Source organism: Aquarana catesbeiana, linkage group LG08 (genome assembly GCF_042186555.1).
Source record: "Aquarana catesbeiana isolate 2022-GZ linkage group LG08, ASM4218655v1, whole genome shotgun sequence".
Taxonomy (NCBI): Eukaryota; Metazoa; Chordata; class Amphibia; order Anura; family Ranidae; genus Aquarana; species Aquarana catesbeiana.
In genome coordinates this window covers 148,714,421-148,733,108 of record NC_133331.1, presented here as the reverse complement: position 1 = coordinate 148,733,108, position 18,688 = coordinate 148,714,421, and the positions used below count along the sequence as shown (strand labels likewise).

The 18,688-nt window shown below is 43.3% G+C and overlaps 1 protein-coding gene across 1 annotated transcript in view; it reads right to left on the bottom strand.

Annotated features, from left to right (window-relative positions):
- The window catches only part of ASCC1 (activating signal cointegrator 1 complex subunit 1), a 441,223-nt gene that overhangs the window by 248,529 nt on the left and 174,006 nt on the right, over window positions 1-18,688 (bottom strand). The window contains exon 7 of the mRNA XM_073596562.1: window positions 13,237-13,356. Coding sequence (XP_073452663.1) covers window positions 13,237-13,356 — 120 coding nt within the window. The remainder of the gene's footprint in view (window positions 1-13,236; window positions 13,357-18,688) is intronic.

Genomic DNA, 18,688 nt, shown 5'->3' with positions numbered 1-18,688 from the left:
ACGTGATTGCAAACAAGAAGCTCTATTGGCTTTCTTTAGAAAGTCCTCGGGCCCTGAGCTCTGTGCCCTGAACACTCCCTCTATAGCATTTTTCCCTGCTGCGGTATATGATTGGCGGGTCCAGTGCCTTCTCTTCCGGTTTTTCTGACTCATCCCCGCAGGTCCGAAGGTGAATGACAGGCGACTTTCTGTGAGAGTTGTGAGTACGAGGGGGGAGAGGGGGGACATCTGCTGCAAAGGGGGGCTCTGATGGGGACATCTAATGTAAAGGGGGGCTCTGATAGGAACATGTGATTTAAAGGGGGACTCTGATGGTGACATCTGCTGTAAAGGAGGACTCTGATGACATCTAATGTAAAGGGAGACTCTGATAGGGACATCTAATGTAAAGGGGGACTCTGATGGGGACATCTAATGTAAAGGGGGATTCTGATGGTGACATCTAATGTAAAGGGGGGCTCTGATGGTGACATTGAATGTAAAGGAGGACTTTGATGGTGACATCTAATGTAAAGGATATAAAGGGGGTTGGCATTCAGTGCAAAAACATTTGGTCGGTCCAATTCATTAAATATAGAAAAATATTGACAAAATTGGAAAAAGTTAAATACAAAGACATGTAAATATCAAAATATAAAATATTGAACAAGATTAAAATACATGAAAAGCATGAGACTTAGCTGCCCTGGGTATATATGGTGGGCTAGCATAGACAAATGCCATATATGACGCCTGACATGCTTTGGAAGGAATTGTCCTTCTTCAAAGGCTTGTGTCACATACAAAGATATGTAGTGTTTCTATAATATAGACAAATCATATATTAGTACAAAAAGTCAATAAGATACGCATAATTATGCCTTGCTGTTTAAGTCGCATATGCAACCCCAAAAAATATTTACATTAAACCAACATGTCTGAATTCAAAAAGATGCACCAAATGTACTTACAATAGCGGTTGGCCAACGATGAGCACATGTGGAGATCAGAAGGCATATATAGCCAGATGGAACCAGCTCAGGGAGGGGCCAAAAAGATGGAAAGTAGGCCACTATGTTGCAATGCTGTCGCAAAAACAAGAGGGGGCATCTTTTTGAATTCACACATGTTGGTTTAATGTAAATATTTTTTGGGGTCGCATATGCGACTTTAACAGCAAGGTATAATTATGCGTATCTTATTGACTTTCTGTACTAATATGTGATTTGTCTATATTATAGAAAAACTACATATCTTTGTATGTGACACAAGCCTTTGAAGAAGGACAATTCCGTCCAAAATATGTCAGGCGTCATATATGGCTATCCTAGCCCACCATATGTACTCAGAGCAGCTAAGTCTCATGCTTTTCATGTATTTTAATCTTGTTCAATATTTTAAATTTTGATATTTACATGTCTTTGTATTTATCTTTTTCCAATTTTGTCTAATAAATATTGACTTTTTCTATTACATTTGGTCTGTCAATTAAAGTCTCGAGGGGTCATACCGTGCCTTGTGCACTAGGTTTTCTTTTCTGATGTAAAGGAGGACTCTGATGGGGACATCTAATGTGAAGGAGGACGCTGATGGTGACATCTGCTGTAAAGGGGGACTCTAATGGGGACATCTAATGTAAAGGGAGGCTCTGATGGTGACATCTGATGTAAAGGGGGACTCTGGTGGGGACATCTGATGTAAAGGGGGACTCTGGTGGGGATATCTGATGTAAAGGGGGACTCTGTTGGGGACATCTGATGTAAAGGGGGACTCTGGTGGGGACATCTGATGTAAAGGGGGACTCTGATGGGGACATCTGATGTAAAGGGGGGCACCTGTTGTAAAGGGGGACCCTGATTGGGATAGCTGATCTATAGGGGGATGCTGATGTGGACACCTGTTGTAAAGGGGGACTCCGATTGGGACACCTGATTTAAAATGGGGCACCTGCTGTAAAAGGGAACTCTGATTGGGACATTCTATGTAAAAGGGGGCTCTGATGAGGACACCTTATGTTAAGTGGTTTTATTTTATTTTACTTGAAATGTGGATGTGATTGGCCTACTGTAATGGGCACAGTGAGGCTGCATATGATGGGTACAGTGAGGCACAATGAGGCTGCAATTGATGGGCGCAGGGAAGCTGAAATTGATGGTCACAGGGAGGCTGAAATTGATGGGCACAGTGGGGCTGCATATGATGGGCACAGTTTTATCTAGTAATAATGATACATAATCACCTCATAAATAGCTGTTTACAGCCCTGCATTACTAACAGTTTTTCAGTTTGTTTGCGCCCCCCAAAAAATTTGGAGCACCAACAGCCACTGAGGGGTATGTATACCTATGCAGTCATTTTTTTTTGTAATTAACTTTAAGCCCAGATCCAGCCAATTATTGAACAGAATGGAAAAAGCTTAAACATTTTTACTACTATGTTCCCAGTTGGGAGATGAGTACCGTATTTATCGGCGTATAACACGCACCTTTTCCCCCTAAAAAAAAGGGGCAAATCACCGATGCGTGTTATACGCCGATAGTGGACCTCAGAGAGGAAGGAGGGGGACGAGCGCTGCCGGAATTCACTAAGCCATCATCTCCTGTTTACTCGGCTCTCATGTCACACACACAGTCCCACCTTCATCAACGGCATTAGTGCAGTGTCTATTACAGGAGCTGGTCCAATGTCGATGGCAGAGACGGGACTGTGTGTGTGACTGCCGATTGAGAGCCGAGTAAGAGCCGATTAAACAGGAGATGATGGCTCTGTGATTTCCTGAACTGTTCAGACTGCATTGATGAGAGATGGTGAGGCTGCAGATGAGCATTGAGGCTAAAAATGGGCATTAATCAGGCTGCATTGATGGAAGATGGGCTGCAGATGGGCATTGATCAGGATGCATTGAGGCTGCTGATGGGCATTGATAAGTCTGCATTGAGGCTGCAGATGGGCATTGATCAGGTTGCATTGAGGCTGCAGATGGGCATTGATCAGGTTGCATTGAGGCTGCAGATGGGCATTGATCAGGTTGCATTGAGGCTGCAGATGAGCATTGATCAGGCTGCAGATGGGCATTGATCAGGCTGCATTGAGGCTGCAGATGGGCATTGATCAGGCTGCATTGAGGCTGCAGATGGGCATTGATCAGGCTGCATTGAGGCTGCAGATGGGCATTGATCAGGCTGCATTGAGGCTGCAGATGGACATTGATCAGGCTGCAGATGGGCATTGATCAGGCTGCATTGAGGCTGCAGATGGGCATTGATCAGGCTACAGATGGGCATTGATCAGGTTGCATTGAGGCTGCAGATGAGCATTGATCAGGCTGCAGATGGGCATTGATCAGGCTGCATTGAGGCTGCAGATGGGCATTGATCAGGCTGCATTGAGGCTGCAGATGGGCATTGATCAGGCTGCACTGAGGCTGCAGATGGGCATTGATCAGGCTGCATTGAGGCTGCAGATGGACATTGATCAGGCTGCAGATGGGCATTGATCAGGCTGCATTGAGGCTGCAGATGGGCATTGATCAGGCTGCAATGATGGGAGATGGGCTTCAGATGGGCATTGATCATGTTGCATTGATGGCAAATGGGGAGGCTGCAGATGGCCACTGACCCTGACTTTTATTTTAATTCAAAGTTGTTTATTTAAAAAAAATTTTTTTCCTAAAACCTCCCTCTTAAAATGAAGGTGCATGTTATACACCTGTGCATGTTATATGCGATTAATACGGGTACTTTATAAGGGTTCCTACTTTTTTGCACTCTACTAACATATTCTATTTTTGTTGATCTGTGTAAACTTCAATTAATTTATAACAGATCCACTGTAATTCAATGCTCTATGACAATAAAACATGAAAATGTCCAAGGGGTGAAAAATGTTATAGGCATTATAAAATTAAAATAAAATCAATATCATTAGTGCTTTTAACTATCAAACATAAAATGTGCTGAATGTCTTAAGTAGTTTAATGCAAGTTCAAAGAGTACATATACAAACAAGAAAAGCCTTTACTCAAAACATCTTAAAAAAATTGCAATCAATGGTCTTCCCTGAAAGGACTTTATTCTTGCCACGAACATGATAGCCGTATCTTAAGTTAAAATAAAACCTGTAGCCACGATTGTCTGGCCAAGACAGATGCCAGCTTTTTGGAAGTACAACAGTCTAATCTGAGGTGTTGGGTTTACATTTCTCTTGCCTAAAGTCCCAGGTTAGCTAAAACAGATCTCATTAACTGTCATGTTAATTGCTCTAAAAAGCCAGATAGGTTTCGAGTATTCCCAAAAGTTAGTGGTCTGTGCACATCTACTCTGTACAGGTTACTGTGATACAATACAATATTCACCAGGTATTTAAAAAAAATTAAAAACTGATAGGGGTAGCAAGAGTACTAATGGAAAAAGCAAGAAATAGTAATGGAAAGAAACGTCTCTGTAATTTTATAAAGAACATTGTACCTACAGTGCCTTTAAAAAGTATTCATACCCCTTGAAATTTTCCACATTTTGGCATGTTCCAAAAACATAAATGTATTTTATTGTGATTTTATGTGTAAGACCAACACAAAGTGGCACATAATTGGGAAGTGGAAGGAAAATGATAAATGGTTTTCAAATTCTCTTACAAATAAATATCTAAAAAGTGTGGCGTGCATTTGTATTCAGCCCCCTTGAATAATTACTTTGTAGAACCACCTTTTGCTGCAATTACAGCTGCAAGTCTTTTTGGGAATGTCTCTACCAGCTTTGCACATCTAGAGAGGGACATTTGCCCATTCTCCTTTGCAAAATAGCTCAAGCTCTGTCAGAATGGAAGGAGAGCGTCTGTGAGCAGCAATTTTCAAGTCTTGCCACAGATTCACAATTGGATTTAGGTCTGGACTTTAACTGGACCATTCTGACACATGAATATGCTTTGATCTAAACCAGTGGTCCTCAACCTTCTAGTGCCGTGACCCCTTGATAAAATTTCCGAAGTTGTGGGGACCCCTAACAGTAAAATTTTCATAGCATGGGTTTTCAGCACCCAAGGCAAGACAAGTAATTTGTGCCCCTAACCCAAGGACATTTAGCGCTCCCTGAGTTCCTTCCACTCGTACAGTATTAAAAACCCTTATGGTACATTTTAGGATGTACCACTCTCTCTTTGTTCTCCTTTCTTTGCATTTTATCTCTCTCTATCCTAATTTCTTGTTTTTTCCTCCCATTTCTCTCTCGTCTCATCCTTCTTGTTCTTTATCTTATTCTTTCTCTCCCTTTTTCTTTGTTCCTCCCCCTCTTTTCCTCTCCCTTCCATGTATTTTCTTTTCTTATTCCTTGGTGGGGGGGAATGGGATGAGTGGCAGTGCTGGCGGGTAGTTGGGATGAGTGGCAGTGCTGGTGGGGGGTGGGATCAGTGGCAGTGCTGGGGGAGTTCTGATCAGCCAACTTAAGTGTTCTTGATCAAGGTCATCTGCTGATCTAAGAACTGTAGTGGGAACTTTTAATGGGAACTCTAATCACAGGTAGTGTTACTTACTATGTTTCCGGCTTCACTGTGACTCCAGCTCTGTGGTGTCTCGCAGCAGTGACAACTATGTCGAAATTAGGAGATAGGGTCTCCTCCAGCCCCTCCCACTTCACATTTCTCACCAGTCAGCTGAACTCTAGTCTCTGCCAACCCCCCCCCCCCCCCCCCCCAGCCATGCCGTAAACTGAATGGGCAGCTGCAAAGAGGATGAGTGGATGGCCACAGGCTCCAGGGACAGCCCTGGATTCGGTGACCCCTGGCAAATTGTCATTCGACCCCCTAGGTAGGGGGTCCCGTCCCCCAGGTTGAGAACCACTGAACTAAACCATTCCAATGTAGCTCTGACTGTATGTTTAAGGTCATTGTACTGCTCGAAGGTGAACCTCCGCCACAGTCTCAAGTCTTTTGCAGACTCTAACAGGTTTTCTTATAAGATTGCCCTGTATTTGGATTAATCAACCTTCCCATCAACTCTGACCAGCTACCCTGTCCCTGCTAAAGAAAATCATTCGCCACCACCATGTTTCACAGTGGGGATGGTGTGTTCAGGGTGATGTGCAGTGTTACTTTTTCACCACACATAGCGTTTTGCTTTTAGACCAAAAAGTTAAATTTTGGTCTTATCTGACCAGAGCATCTTCTTCCACATGTTTACCGTGTCCCACACATGTCAACAATGGCTTTCTTCTTGCCACTCTTCCATTCTTCCATAAAGGCCAGATTTGTGGAGTGCACCACTAATAGTTCAGTGGACAGATTCTCCCACCTGAGCTGTAGATCTCTGAAGCTCCTCCAGAGTTACCATGGGCCTCTTGGCTGCTTCTCTGATTAATGCTCTCCTTGCCCAACCTGTCAGTTTAGGTGGACGGCCATGTGTTGGTAGGTTTGCAGTTGTGCCATACTCTTTTCATTTTCGGATTATGTATTGAACAGAGCTCCATGAGATGTTCAAAGCTTGGGATATTTTTTATATAAGCTAACCCTGCTTTAAACTTCTTCACAACTTTATCCCTGACCTTTCTGGTGTGTTCCTTGGCCTTCATGATGCTGTTTGTTCACTAAGGTTCTCTAACAAACCTCTGATGGCTTCACAGAGCAGCTGTATTTATACTGAGACTAAATTACAAACAGGTGGACTCTATTTACTAATTAGGTGACTTCTGAAGGCAATTGGTTCCACTAGATTTTACGTAGGGGTATCGGAGTAAAGGTAGCTGAATACAAATGCACGCCACACTTTTCAGATATTTATTTGTAAAAAATGTTGAAAACTATTTATCATTTTCCTTCCTCTTCACAAACATGTGCCACTTTGTGCTGGTCTATCACATAAAATCCATTTACATTTTTGGCTGTAACATGACAAAATGTGGAAAATTTCAAGGGGTATGAATACTTTTTCAAGTAAGTATGTTCTCTGTCTAAACAAGGAAAAGGCTGGATATAAATTCAGAGATCTGAGAGCAAACAATCTCAGAAAAACTGTCCTTTACCTGGCGCATGCTCACACATACACACAAATACACTAGTCCTCGCATATTCACCACTTCACCACTTAACCAGTTTACATCTTAACCGCCATATTGGGGAACATCTGTTTCAGAGCCTAACCCTCGTCCTGTACCTGTAATGCCCCGTACACACGGTCGGATTTTCCGATGGACATTGTCCGATCGGAGCGTGTTGTCGGAAATTCCGACCGTGTGTGGGCGCCATCGGACATTTTCCATCGGATTTTCCGACACACAAAGTTGGACAGCAGGAGATAAAATTTTCCGACAACAAAATCCGATCGCGTCAATTCCGACCGTGTGTGGCCTGTTCCGACGCACAAAGTGCCACGCATGCTCAGAAGAAATTCCGACACGGGACAGCTCGTTCTGGTAAACTTAGCGTTCGTAATGGATAAAGCACTTTCGTCACGCTGCAATGTTCAAAATGGTTTAATACAGCGCACTCTCTTCTTCTTTATAATGTGACAAGAATTAAGTCGTTTTGATGCTCATATTCACACACACTTCTCACAAACTTTTTTCGTTACTATTTATCGGGATTCCCTCAATATATTTTGATTTCTCACATCTGACAACATATTTCTTTTTTTTTTTTTTTTTTTTTTACTTTAATGTAGAATCTTTTTTTGTGTTTCTCTTTTTATTTTTTTTTTTGGTGATTTTGATTTGTATTCCCGAAAATGTTTGTGTGTTTTTTGTGACAAGTTCCCACAACACCATTGATATGTTGTTCTATTTAATCTGTATGAGGAGATTGTTTGGTGTTGTTGTCCCTTGTTAATTTCACATTGTACTTTAGAAATGTACCTGAATACTCACCAACAAACTGTCCTTTTTGGATGAAAACACACACAGGAGAGTAGAATTTACCTAAAAATATTTTATTAAGGGGTCACAACTATAAACAAAGAGGGAGGCAACGCTGGAGAAACTGCAGAAGTGGGCGAAGCCTTGGACCCCCAGGGCAGACATCAATTATTTAAAAGCAAAATTGGTGGCCTGAGGAGTCCATATCTAAGGGAGGGCAGTCTGGTCCAGAAGTCCCAGAGATCCGGAAAGCAGCAGATGACATCTGTGTCCCCAGGCTGTGGTCATACGAGAGACTGCATCTTCTGTCAGACCAGACTGAACCCAGGGCAATCACTCTTTGGTCTTCCTTCCACGCTTCCTTCCAGCCTTTGGCTGTGGTGGTGGAGCTGTGGCAGCAGGAGGAGGAGGAGGAGGAGGATCGTCCCTCTCCATGACATCCGTCTTGGGTGTCAGTTCCCCACTCAACCCCTTACGAAGGACTTTATAAATCAGGTCCTCAGAAATCTTGCGTTGGCCCTCCTGCATGCCCTGCAATTTGGTGGCAGCCATGCAGGCAAAGGCCTCTTCAGGACTGGGGAAGGCTTGGAGGGACGCCGAAGCCTCCTGGATCAGCCTGTACGCTGAATCCTGCACAGGACTGGGAGTGGCCTTCCTGGCCCTTTTATATGGCAGGCGGAGGGGAGGGACCTGAGACTCAGTCAGGCTGCGACTTGTCCCTGGCTTCTCTTGGCTGACACTTAGCCCCGCCTCCTCCTGGCTGCCACTAATCCCCGCCTCCTCCTGACTGCCACATTCCACAGCCTCCTCCTGGCTGAGGTCTTCCTGTGTATGAAAAAGGGACATAGTTTTAGTATTGTTTTCATCAATCACACACAATTTTCAACTCCTGACTGCTGCAAATTCAATGTTAACAAATATAACAGACTATCCTTCTGAGCCCAGCATTTTTCATTCTTGTCCCAATTTTGGGTGCCCACTACTGTGTATTGATATGTAAAACACTTTCAAGCAGCAATTAGTGATCAATAATAACATCTAGTAAACATCATTTATTTATTGCCCAGAAATCTGTAGAAGAATGCTATACCTGACTCCAGCTGGGCTCCTCCACTTCTTCCTGGCTGGAAGGCCCAGGTTGGACATCCGAAGCCTCAGCTGGTATGGAAGGAAGCGTGGAAGGAAGAGTGGAGAGGGATTCCCTGACTTCAGTCTGGTCTGACAGAAATCGCAGTCTCTCATAGTACCACAGCCTGGGGACATAAACGTCATCTGCTGCAGCTCCGGACCTCTGGGAATCTGTGACCTTCTTGCGCTCCCTAAGATAAGTGCTCCTCAGGCCACCAATTTTAGCTTTTAAATAAGGGATGGTTGCTGTGGGGACCACCGGCTTCACCAACTCCAGCAGTTTCTCCAGCGCTGCCTGCCTCTTCTGTTTGTGGTTATAGTGGGGGTGTCTGACCTGTCACAGACAGGGCAGCTCTCTGTACTTGTCAATAAACAGGGGCAGGAAATTGTGGTCGTTGAACTCATCCATTTTCTCTGCAAGACACAACACAAGACAAACCCTAATGTCAGGCCAAACTCCCCTAATCTTGTTACAATATAGGCTTCCACTTCGAAGCAGTATAGGCCCAAGTTTAGATCCTACCTTCGTTAGCACGATCGGCGTCTCCGATGCTCCTTCCTCCGCTCACAGATCGTACGTAAGACGCGCGCGTTACGATTTATACACACTGCGCATGCGTATAACTCCGCCCGCCCCTGACGTTCGTTCTATTCTATTCCCCGCCCCTTTTTGTTCAGCGCAGTGGAGGAAGAGCACATGGCGGATAGACAGCAGGATCGTGCTAATTACAGCAAGGAGGAGGAGGAGGAGGAAAGGCCGGAGCCTGAAATGTCCCGATCCAGAAGGAGATTAAAGGACTCAAATATGTCCTTTGGGGAGATGTTGGAAATGGTGGACATCCTGAAGAAGTCCGACTATGATGGAAAGTATGGGCTTTACCCCAACCACAATGTCCGAAAGGCCAAGATCATGGCGAAAGTGGTCAGGAGTCTGCACCGGAAATTCGGGGTACAACGATCGAAAGATCAGCTCAGGAAGCGGTGGTCGGACCTGAAATTACGAGAACATGAGCAGTACAGAAAGATCCGGAGAGTGCTGCAAAAAAGTAAGTAGTTGTGCTGTGTTCCTATTGTTCTTGTGTTTATTACGTCCGTGCTGCTCCATGTGCTTTTAGGAACTGTTGTACAGTTTAAAATGGCAACTTTCATGTTCATGGGCATATTATTCGTTCGGATCACACATTTTTTTTTCGGACTATAAAATACCATTGTTTAGCCCATATGCATTTGGCCACCATTTTGAGGCCCTATACTTGTCTTCAAAGAATTGGGTTGTGTAGATGGCTTTGTTACTAGAATGAAATGCAAACTAGATTGTGTGTAAGGAGAGGACACTGAGCAGCTGTTTTCACATCTGGACACTGGAGCACTAGTGTGGGACACAAGAACACCATTTTTATTAGGGGGCCACACAGGTGCTCCAGTGTATACTATAGGGGGGTCTCCATCTGTAAAGCTTGTACAAAACAGGTAAAGTATTGCAGGTTGACAAAGGACACTAAAAAAGCTACATCTTGGAACTCTGCTAAAATAGACAATTGTACCCCACTTCCAAGCAATGTTTCATCTTTAGAGTTCTGCCATCAAATATCTGTGTGCTAATTATACCATTTTTGTTTTACATAGGGGAGAAAAGACTCGGAGGACACCCCTCATCCGAGGAGACCAGAGCCCCCCAACCTCTGGAAGAAGGGGAAATCCACCCAACACAAGATGAGCAGGAGGATGAAGACGTGGTGGAAGTAGTCACCACAACAGGTGAGTGTCTGCGACCACAGGCTCAGATAAGAGATGGATGGCGGCATTTTTTTTAGACCTAATTTATTTTGGGTTTCCTCTCTTTTTAGGTGATCGTGAGGTTGTGGATGAAGATCCTTTCACATCCGAAAGTGCCCAGATCGTGATCGGGGAGATCATGGGGTGTAATTTACAATTGGAAAACATCAAGCAATCAATGATGTTATTCCAAAATATAAAAACATCATTGATGTTTTGGGGCGAGTTTAAAGCCCCTCAAAATCACTTTCTTCTTTTGTCTGCTACAATGTGCGAAATGTTTTTGTGATTTTTCCAAAAGCCAAATTTGGAGGATGCACACAGTGTGCCAACATGTGCTATCTGCCATCACGGGAGATCAATGGACGCGTTTTGGGGGTGCAACCCCTTCCTCAATAATAAAGTAACAGTGAGGAAGGGCTTTCTCCCCAAAAACACGTCCTTTGATCCCCCCTGATGGCAGATAGCACATGTTGACATTGGGAAATTGGTGTGCATCTTCCAAATTTGGCTTTTCCAGGGGTGATTTCCCCCCATCTGAACGCAATATCAAACACAGTTCCTAAATACTCATGTCTGATATTGCCTTCAAGTTCTACCAAATGTGAACTTTGTAAGATCAAGATTTGTGTCTTTTCTTGTTGGTTTTGCACAGGCCTGTTTTCTATAAAATGAACATTTTGATTTTGGATAATGACACCACAAAAATTGTTATACAACAAACATGTCGGTTTGTCAGAAAAACCTTTGGTAAATGCACATGTGATTGTGCAGGTATTAAAAAGATTGTTAATCAAGAATGTGTGGATTATTGTCTCAACACTACAACACTTTTGGGGTGATGTAATTGTTGTTTGATGAGAAAATGGGGGTTATTTCCTAAGGGCAAATCCTCTTTGCACTACAAGTGCAGTTTCAGTGCAGTTGCAAGTGCACTTGTAGTGAAAAGTGTCTTTGCATTTAGTAAATAACACCCAACAGTGCTTTGTAAGGTTACACAATCACGACATTTTCTGGACTCCACACATTTCTGTCAGGGTCAGCTAAAACAAACACAAGCAGTAAATGTCCACAAAGAAGAGCCTGGGGGGAGATGGCTGTCGAGAACTTGAGGTCCTGCAGGCTTCTCCCTGTGGCCAAATACCGCAGGGTAGCGATGAGCCTCTGCTCCGGAGTGATGCCTTGCCTTATGCAGGTATCCTGCCTGCTGATATAGGGGGTCAGCGAAGCCAACAAACGGTGAAATACGGGGTCCGTCATCCTGAGAAAATTCCTGAAATCATCAGGATTATTCTCACGGATCTCACGGAGCAAAGGCATATGACAGAACTGGTCACGCTAAAGCAACCAATTCTTGGTCCATGAACTCCTCCTCACCCTGTTCATGGACTGGACTTGTGTCAAGGTCAGGACCCCAACACCAAGCCCCCGCACAGCACGAACTGTACGAGGAGTACGCATACGAAACATGGCTAGAAAATGGTCGGCTGCTCAGAACGAAGTAACAGAACGCACTGAAGAACAGCAAGGCCTGTGAAGAGCGACCTGAAAAACAGCAACGAGCGGACAAGATCGCACAGAAAACTCCAATACGAACTGACTGCACGCACTGAAGAGCAGATACAAACCCACAAGCACAAACTGAACGGCAGAAAACGATCTGAAAGCCACGAGTCTGAAAAAGCGCGAATCGTCTCTCAAACTTTTACTAACACGAGATTAGCAAAAGGAGCCCAAAGGGTGCCGCGCTTGGTTCTGAACCGGCCTTTTCTAGTCTCGTCGTACGTGGTGTACGTGACCGCGAGGTTGTCGATCGGAAATTCCGACAACTTTGTGCGACCGTGTGTAGTCAAAACAAGTTTGAGCCAACATCCGTCGGAAAAAATCAGAGGATTTTGTTGTCGGAATGTCCGAACAAAGTCCGACCGTGTGTACGGGGCATAAAAGTAAGCTGTGGTTGTGAAAACAGGAAGCAGGTGAAAGGAAGGTGTAGCTTGGTGCTCACCTCACAGATGTCCACCAAAATATCCCTAGAAGCTCCACTATATATCTATCTATATAGAGAAGATGCTTTAGGCTATGAACCAAGAATAAGAATGACTTCTGTAGACATCATTACCAGCTTGCTTCCCCGAGGAATACAATCATGCTGCTTCTTTGCTCATATAAGGGGGGGGGGCAGCTAAGGCAATGCACAGGTGGGAAAAAGAACTACATGTGCTATGGATGCAGGGCTGTTGGGTGTCACATCAGAATCAGCCAGTTGGAGAACCCAGCAAAGTGGTCTAAGAAAAACACTGATGCAGACAATCAACAGGTCTGCTTATTATTAGACAAAACTTAACAATGGGGAAGAATATTGGAGGCATTCTAGGCTATACCTGGCTCACAGGCTAAAACAACTTTTCTATGTTGATATCATAACTGTTGACAAATATTAGTGGATTTACGTTTATTTTCAGGCATGCAACAGTAAAAGTAACATGAGATTCAAACTAAACTTTGCAATACTAACCTTTCTGATCGATCCTTCATTTCGACTTTTGCATAAAGGACATCCACCATTGCTGGGTCATCATTCATGTATTCAATTCCAGACATTTTCACTTGCATTGGTTTGCCAGCTGCAATTTTACTAAAATATAAGAGAATATAAAACTGATAGAACCTGGTAGAACACTAGTAGAACCTGAATTAGCAGTTTATTGATTATAAACATGCTTTGAATAAAAACATATAGGGGTCAATTCACCAACGTTTAAAGGACCAGAGAGTAAAAAACCATGCAATATTTACCACCAGGATTTTGCTGGCGGTATCACGTGCAGTATTTGCCAAAAAATAGCGTGGGGGTTCCCCACTGACAGCTAAATGTAAAAAAAAACATGCCGACAATTAAAAATGAAAAAACGCGGGGTTTCCGGTCCACCCCAAAGCATACCAGGCCCTTTGTGCGTGGTATGGATTTTAAGGGATACCCCACGCCACAATTAAAAAAACAAAAAATGACGTGGGGTGCCCCCCAAAATCCATACCAGACCCTTATCCGAGCATGCAGCCTGGCAGGAAAGAGGGGGGGCAAGCGAGTGCCCCCCCGAACCATACCAAAACCACATGCCCTCTGCCCCAAAGGACCCACCCCCCCATGTTGAGGGCATGTGGCCTGGTATGGTTCGGGGGGGGGGGCGCTCGCTCGTAACCCCCCCCTTTCCTGACCTGCCAGGCTGCATGCTCGGAGAAGGCACTGGATATGGGGGGTATGGATTTTGGGGGGAGACCCCATGCATTTTTTTTTCATCATTTTAAATTGTCTGCATTTTTATTTACATTCAGCTGAGAGCTGATGAATCATTCGTTAAGGCTGGCTGCCCAACTTGCTCCTTAAGCAACCAGCTCAATGCCGTAAATTACTGTATTTACTAAATGCGGTAATTACTGCTAAATCGAATAAATACCGCATTCGGTATTTAAAGCAAAATTCTTAGTGAATTGAAATTTCGCAACTGATTTACCGCATGCGTTATTTTACTGCATTTTATTGCCGTTATTTAACTCTTAGTGAATTGACCCCACAGTACCTAGGGCAAATTATTACAATTCAAATTGATTTGAAATAAGCAGATTTAATAAAAGTAAGAGATGATGCCTTCATTTGGATCAGGATAAGCAGATTAAATACAATTAAGAGATGATGCCTTCATTTGGATCAAAACATTCATTTTATGTTTTTGAAGTCTGTATCAAATGGGCAGTCAATTATTCAGCATTTCAAGCTGCATATATATTCACAAACTACTAAATTAAACTGACTGGGGACAAATCAGGTGCCTCTGCAGACTAGTTTGATGTTTTAAATACCTCCATGTTTGTGTAGTTACATTTTTTTAGTTTTTTTTTTCTTTTCAAAAGTATTTGTATTGGGTTTTCACATACATAAATAACATGGTACAAGGTTAGGGACAATAAAGGGCAGTCTCCAGCTGTACATACATAACACACATAAATTAATAAGTACAAGTTGCATCCCCGGTAAAGACTATAAGGTGAATGAGGTGAAAAGCAAATGCGTCACAAAGCTAACCTTAATGAACTGTACTCAAGTATATATTGGCATTAACAAGACTAGGTACCAGCAGAGAAAAGGAGGACTAGAGAAAAAAGTAGCGGTATAGGAGAGGGGAGGGATAGGAGCAAGGGCATACAAGGGTATGGAATGTAGAAAGAAATCAAATGTTGTTCTTTCAAATGTGTAAATTAGGGGTATAACAACAGAGTTTGCTAATCTATCCACATACTGTTTGACATTCATAGGGGCCTCACTACAACTAAATGATGCCATGTTTCAAATCTGGTAATCCTCTGTTAGACATGGGATCTCCAAAGTCAAGAAAAACAGCAATGTAGTAAGCAAAATCAAGTATATTCATTGATTCATTTCCTCTCAACATTAATACAACTCCGTTATTTTCTCAGCATAAGCTCATAAATGCAGAAGCACTAGCTGACATAAATACACAAGACCATAGAAGTGTCTCCTCCTCGTTAGTACTTGTAACTAGTTATTCAAACACATAACTGAATGTGGCAGAGATGGTCAGTCCTATACATGAATAAGAACTAGCAGAATGCAATGTAGTTACATACTGTATTTCTAGTTTACCCATAGTTTACCCATAGCCCACATCAGAGGTGATTGACTGTATGTAGTAGTTCGGTCTCACAATTAAACACAGCATTGAGCCACAAAATCAAAGCCCAACTTCAAGAAAGACATGGACTTCTTTGTTTATTGTTACACAAATGACTTGCAATATGAGGACAGATGCAATCTAGGCTGAGGATATCCATTTCTTTATTAATGGCAACCTAACAGACCTTCAGTCCTTATGTTCTGCTGTCCATTCAGCCAGACCTCATTCTATTAGCCTGTCTCTATCACTTACCACAGAAGGAAATAAATGATCTGTGGCTTCCTCCCAATCTTCCTTGTCAAGTTATGGGATGACAAGTCTCCAGAAACTGTGCACTTTATCTACAAGTGAGGGAAGACTTTCTAATATCTGTGCACAGAAGGAGAGGCCAAACACATGAATGGCGAGGGAGGTTGCCATGTGTCCCAAATTTTCAAAATAAACTAAATCTTTCTAAATGAATGTCTTCAGCACTTAATCCCTTATTATGTACATTACCAAGTTAAAATGGGAAAGAATCATGAATTCAAAAACATTACTATTTCTATATAAAGCGATATAAGTGAACCAAGTGTTTGCCACTGGACTGATCTTATCTAGGGTAAGCAATCTGTTTGAACAGGTGTAAGCATACATCTGATCAAACAACGCACCACTTTAGAGCAACATATACAATATAGGAAAGCAGCTCAAAAAATTATATTTCTAATTTTCAAATATAATTATACTCTATGCCAGTGGTTCTCAACTCCTGTCCTCAGGACCCACTAACAGGCCAGATTTTATGTATTACCTTGGGGAGATGCAGACTAGAATACAACAATCACTGAGCAGCAAATGAGATCACCTGTGATGAAGTTCAGTTATCTTGCAAACCTGGCCTGTTAGTGGGTCCTGAGGACAGGAGTTGAGAACCACTGCTCTACGCTATAGACACCCTATGTCCTAATGCAGCTGCTGGAAAATTAAAAACCCCACAATTTCCTATCAGAATTATGGTCACTAGAGAAAAATACATCTGAGAGGACTTTTTTTAAATTTATTTACTTTATTGACTTCACTTATTTATTGATATTTTGTTCATATTTGCAGTAGTGTTATTTGATATTTATTTTCACATTATTGTATCATATGTACACTGTATTGCATGTTGGCAGCTACACTAAAATAACTTTGGAAATGGAAAACTACACTGTTTTAGGAGTAGGGTCCGCTGGATAGATCTATTAAAGCAAGGAATAAAAGGTAGTTGGATAAGGATAGAAAGAAAACCATCTACCTTAGAAAAATTGTAAACAGTCAGGTCATGGAATACACCAGCACTACACTCAACTGAAACCTTTCTGTGGCTGATGCTTTGTACAGCATGTCAAAATGGCATGCCCCGCTATGGAATATATCTCCAAAGTTTCTGACGTGAAAGTAGAATCTGGCAGAAATGAACTGTGAGCCTATGATGTCCAGAGAAAATAAAATGGATTTCCTCCAGTTACTTTGGTGGCAAAAATATGCTAACTCTCCCAATAGAGTCTAGAATGGCTTCCAGAGCATTGCTAGGCTTTGTCAGGTACAACAGACTGTTGCTTTGTTGTTTCACTGTACTTGGATTCCTATACTCTATAAGAGGGTTATATCTATCAGTAGAGGCAAAGCACTCACAAGCTAAAGGTAAATAGCAGGAGCAACACAGGGTAGCCCTGACCTGAGGCCCACTGTAAGTATTAGGTCATTAATTGATTACATACATTTGTTTATCTATATTATACACTGCAGTTTGGATGCAACACAGTGCAATGTATGTTCTACTTGTTTTAAATGCAGAATAGGGATGAACTCCAAATACCTCTGTTTGTTTCTCTAATATTGTTGCTATAAATGTACTTTTAGAAAATGGTGTTCTCATTATTCAGAATATTAGACAGGCAACATAATGAAAATGAACACGGAGGTGTAGCTTTTAAGATGCATTGTTACATGTGTGTCTTGTTGAATTGGGTTCAATGATGTACAATTTTAAGACTGTTCAAATAAAAATGATCAACTCTTATGATACTGTATGTTAGGGGTGTTGAAATTAATCGTAACATCGATGCATCGGGATTCGGCAGTCCACGATGTGGCATCGATGCTACAACTTTAATAAAATCGATTTTCTTTGATGACGTCATCGTCGTGCTGTGCCACGCCATGCTCTGCCCCTGAGTCCGGATCCGAAAGGAGCCGAAGTAAGCCGCGCCGTCTTTTCCCTCCTCCCGCTGATGTCATCCCCAGCCGCCCTGTGTCACTCGCTTCACTTCACTGGCAAGAGAGGAGACAGACACGTGTTCTGAGTCCCGGTCCCCAGAGCTTTTCTCCTCAGCTCACTGTTGCACACAGGCTGTTACGAGGGGGGGTTTGAGAGACTGTGGAGATCGTCACCCAACTCCTCTTAGAACTGGCTGTGTGGGCGGCAGGACTGTGGGAGAGAGACCAGAGCGAGCCAGGCTGTGCTTGTCCTCTGTCCTCCTCACAGACAGATTGCCAGTCCAGAACTGATGGATGCAAACTCATGGTCTGCTGCCTATATCACATTTGGAGGTATTAACCACTTAAGGACCGCCTCACACTGATGTACGTCGGCAAGGTGGCACGGGCAGGCAGAATCACGTACATATACGTGATCTGCCTCCCGCGGGCGGGGGGTCTGATCGGACCCCCCCCCCGGTGCCCGAGGTGGTCTGCTTCTGACCAGCGGCGATCAGAGATGAGGGGGAGACCATCCGTTCGTGGCCCCCCCCTCGCGATCGCCGCCGGCCAATCAAATCATTCCTTTGCTGCTGTTTAGCATTTCATCTCTCCTCGGCTCGGTATTTTCCGTTCCGGCGCCGAGGAGAGAAGACTGGAATGTGAGTTACACAAACACACACATACAGTAGAACACGCCAGGCATACATTACACCCCCGATCCTCCCCTCCACCCCTCCCCCTGTCACACTGACACCAAGCAGTTTTTTTTTTTTTTTTCTGATTACTGCATGGTGTCAGTTTGTGACAGTTAGCGTGGTAGGGCAGTTACTGTTAGCCCCCTTTAGGTCTAGGATACCCCCCTAACCCCCCCTAATAAAGTTTTAACCCCTTGATCACCCCCTGTCACCAGTGTCACTAAGCGATCATTTTTCTGATCACTGTATTAGTGTCGCTGGTGACGCTAGTTAGGGAGGTAAATATTTAGGTTCGCCATCAGCGTTTTATAGCGACAGGGACCCCCATATACTACCTAATAAATGTTTTAACCCC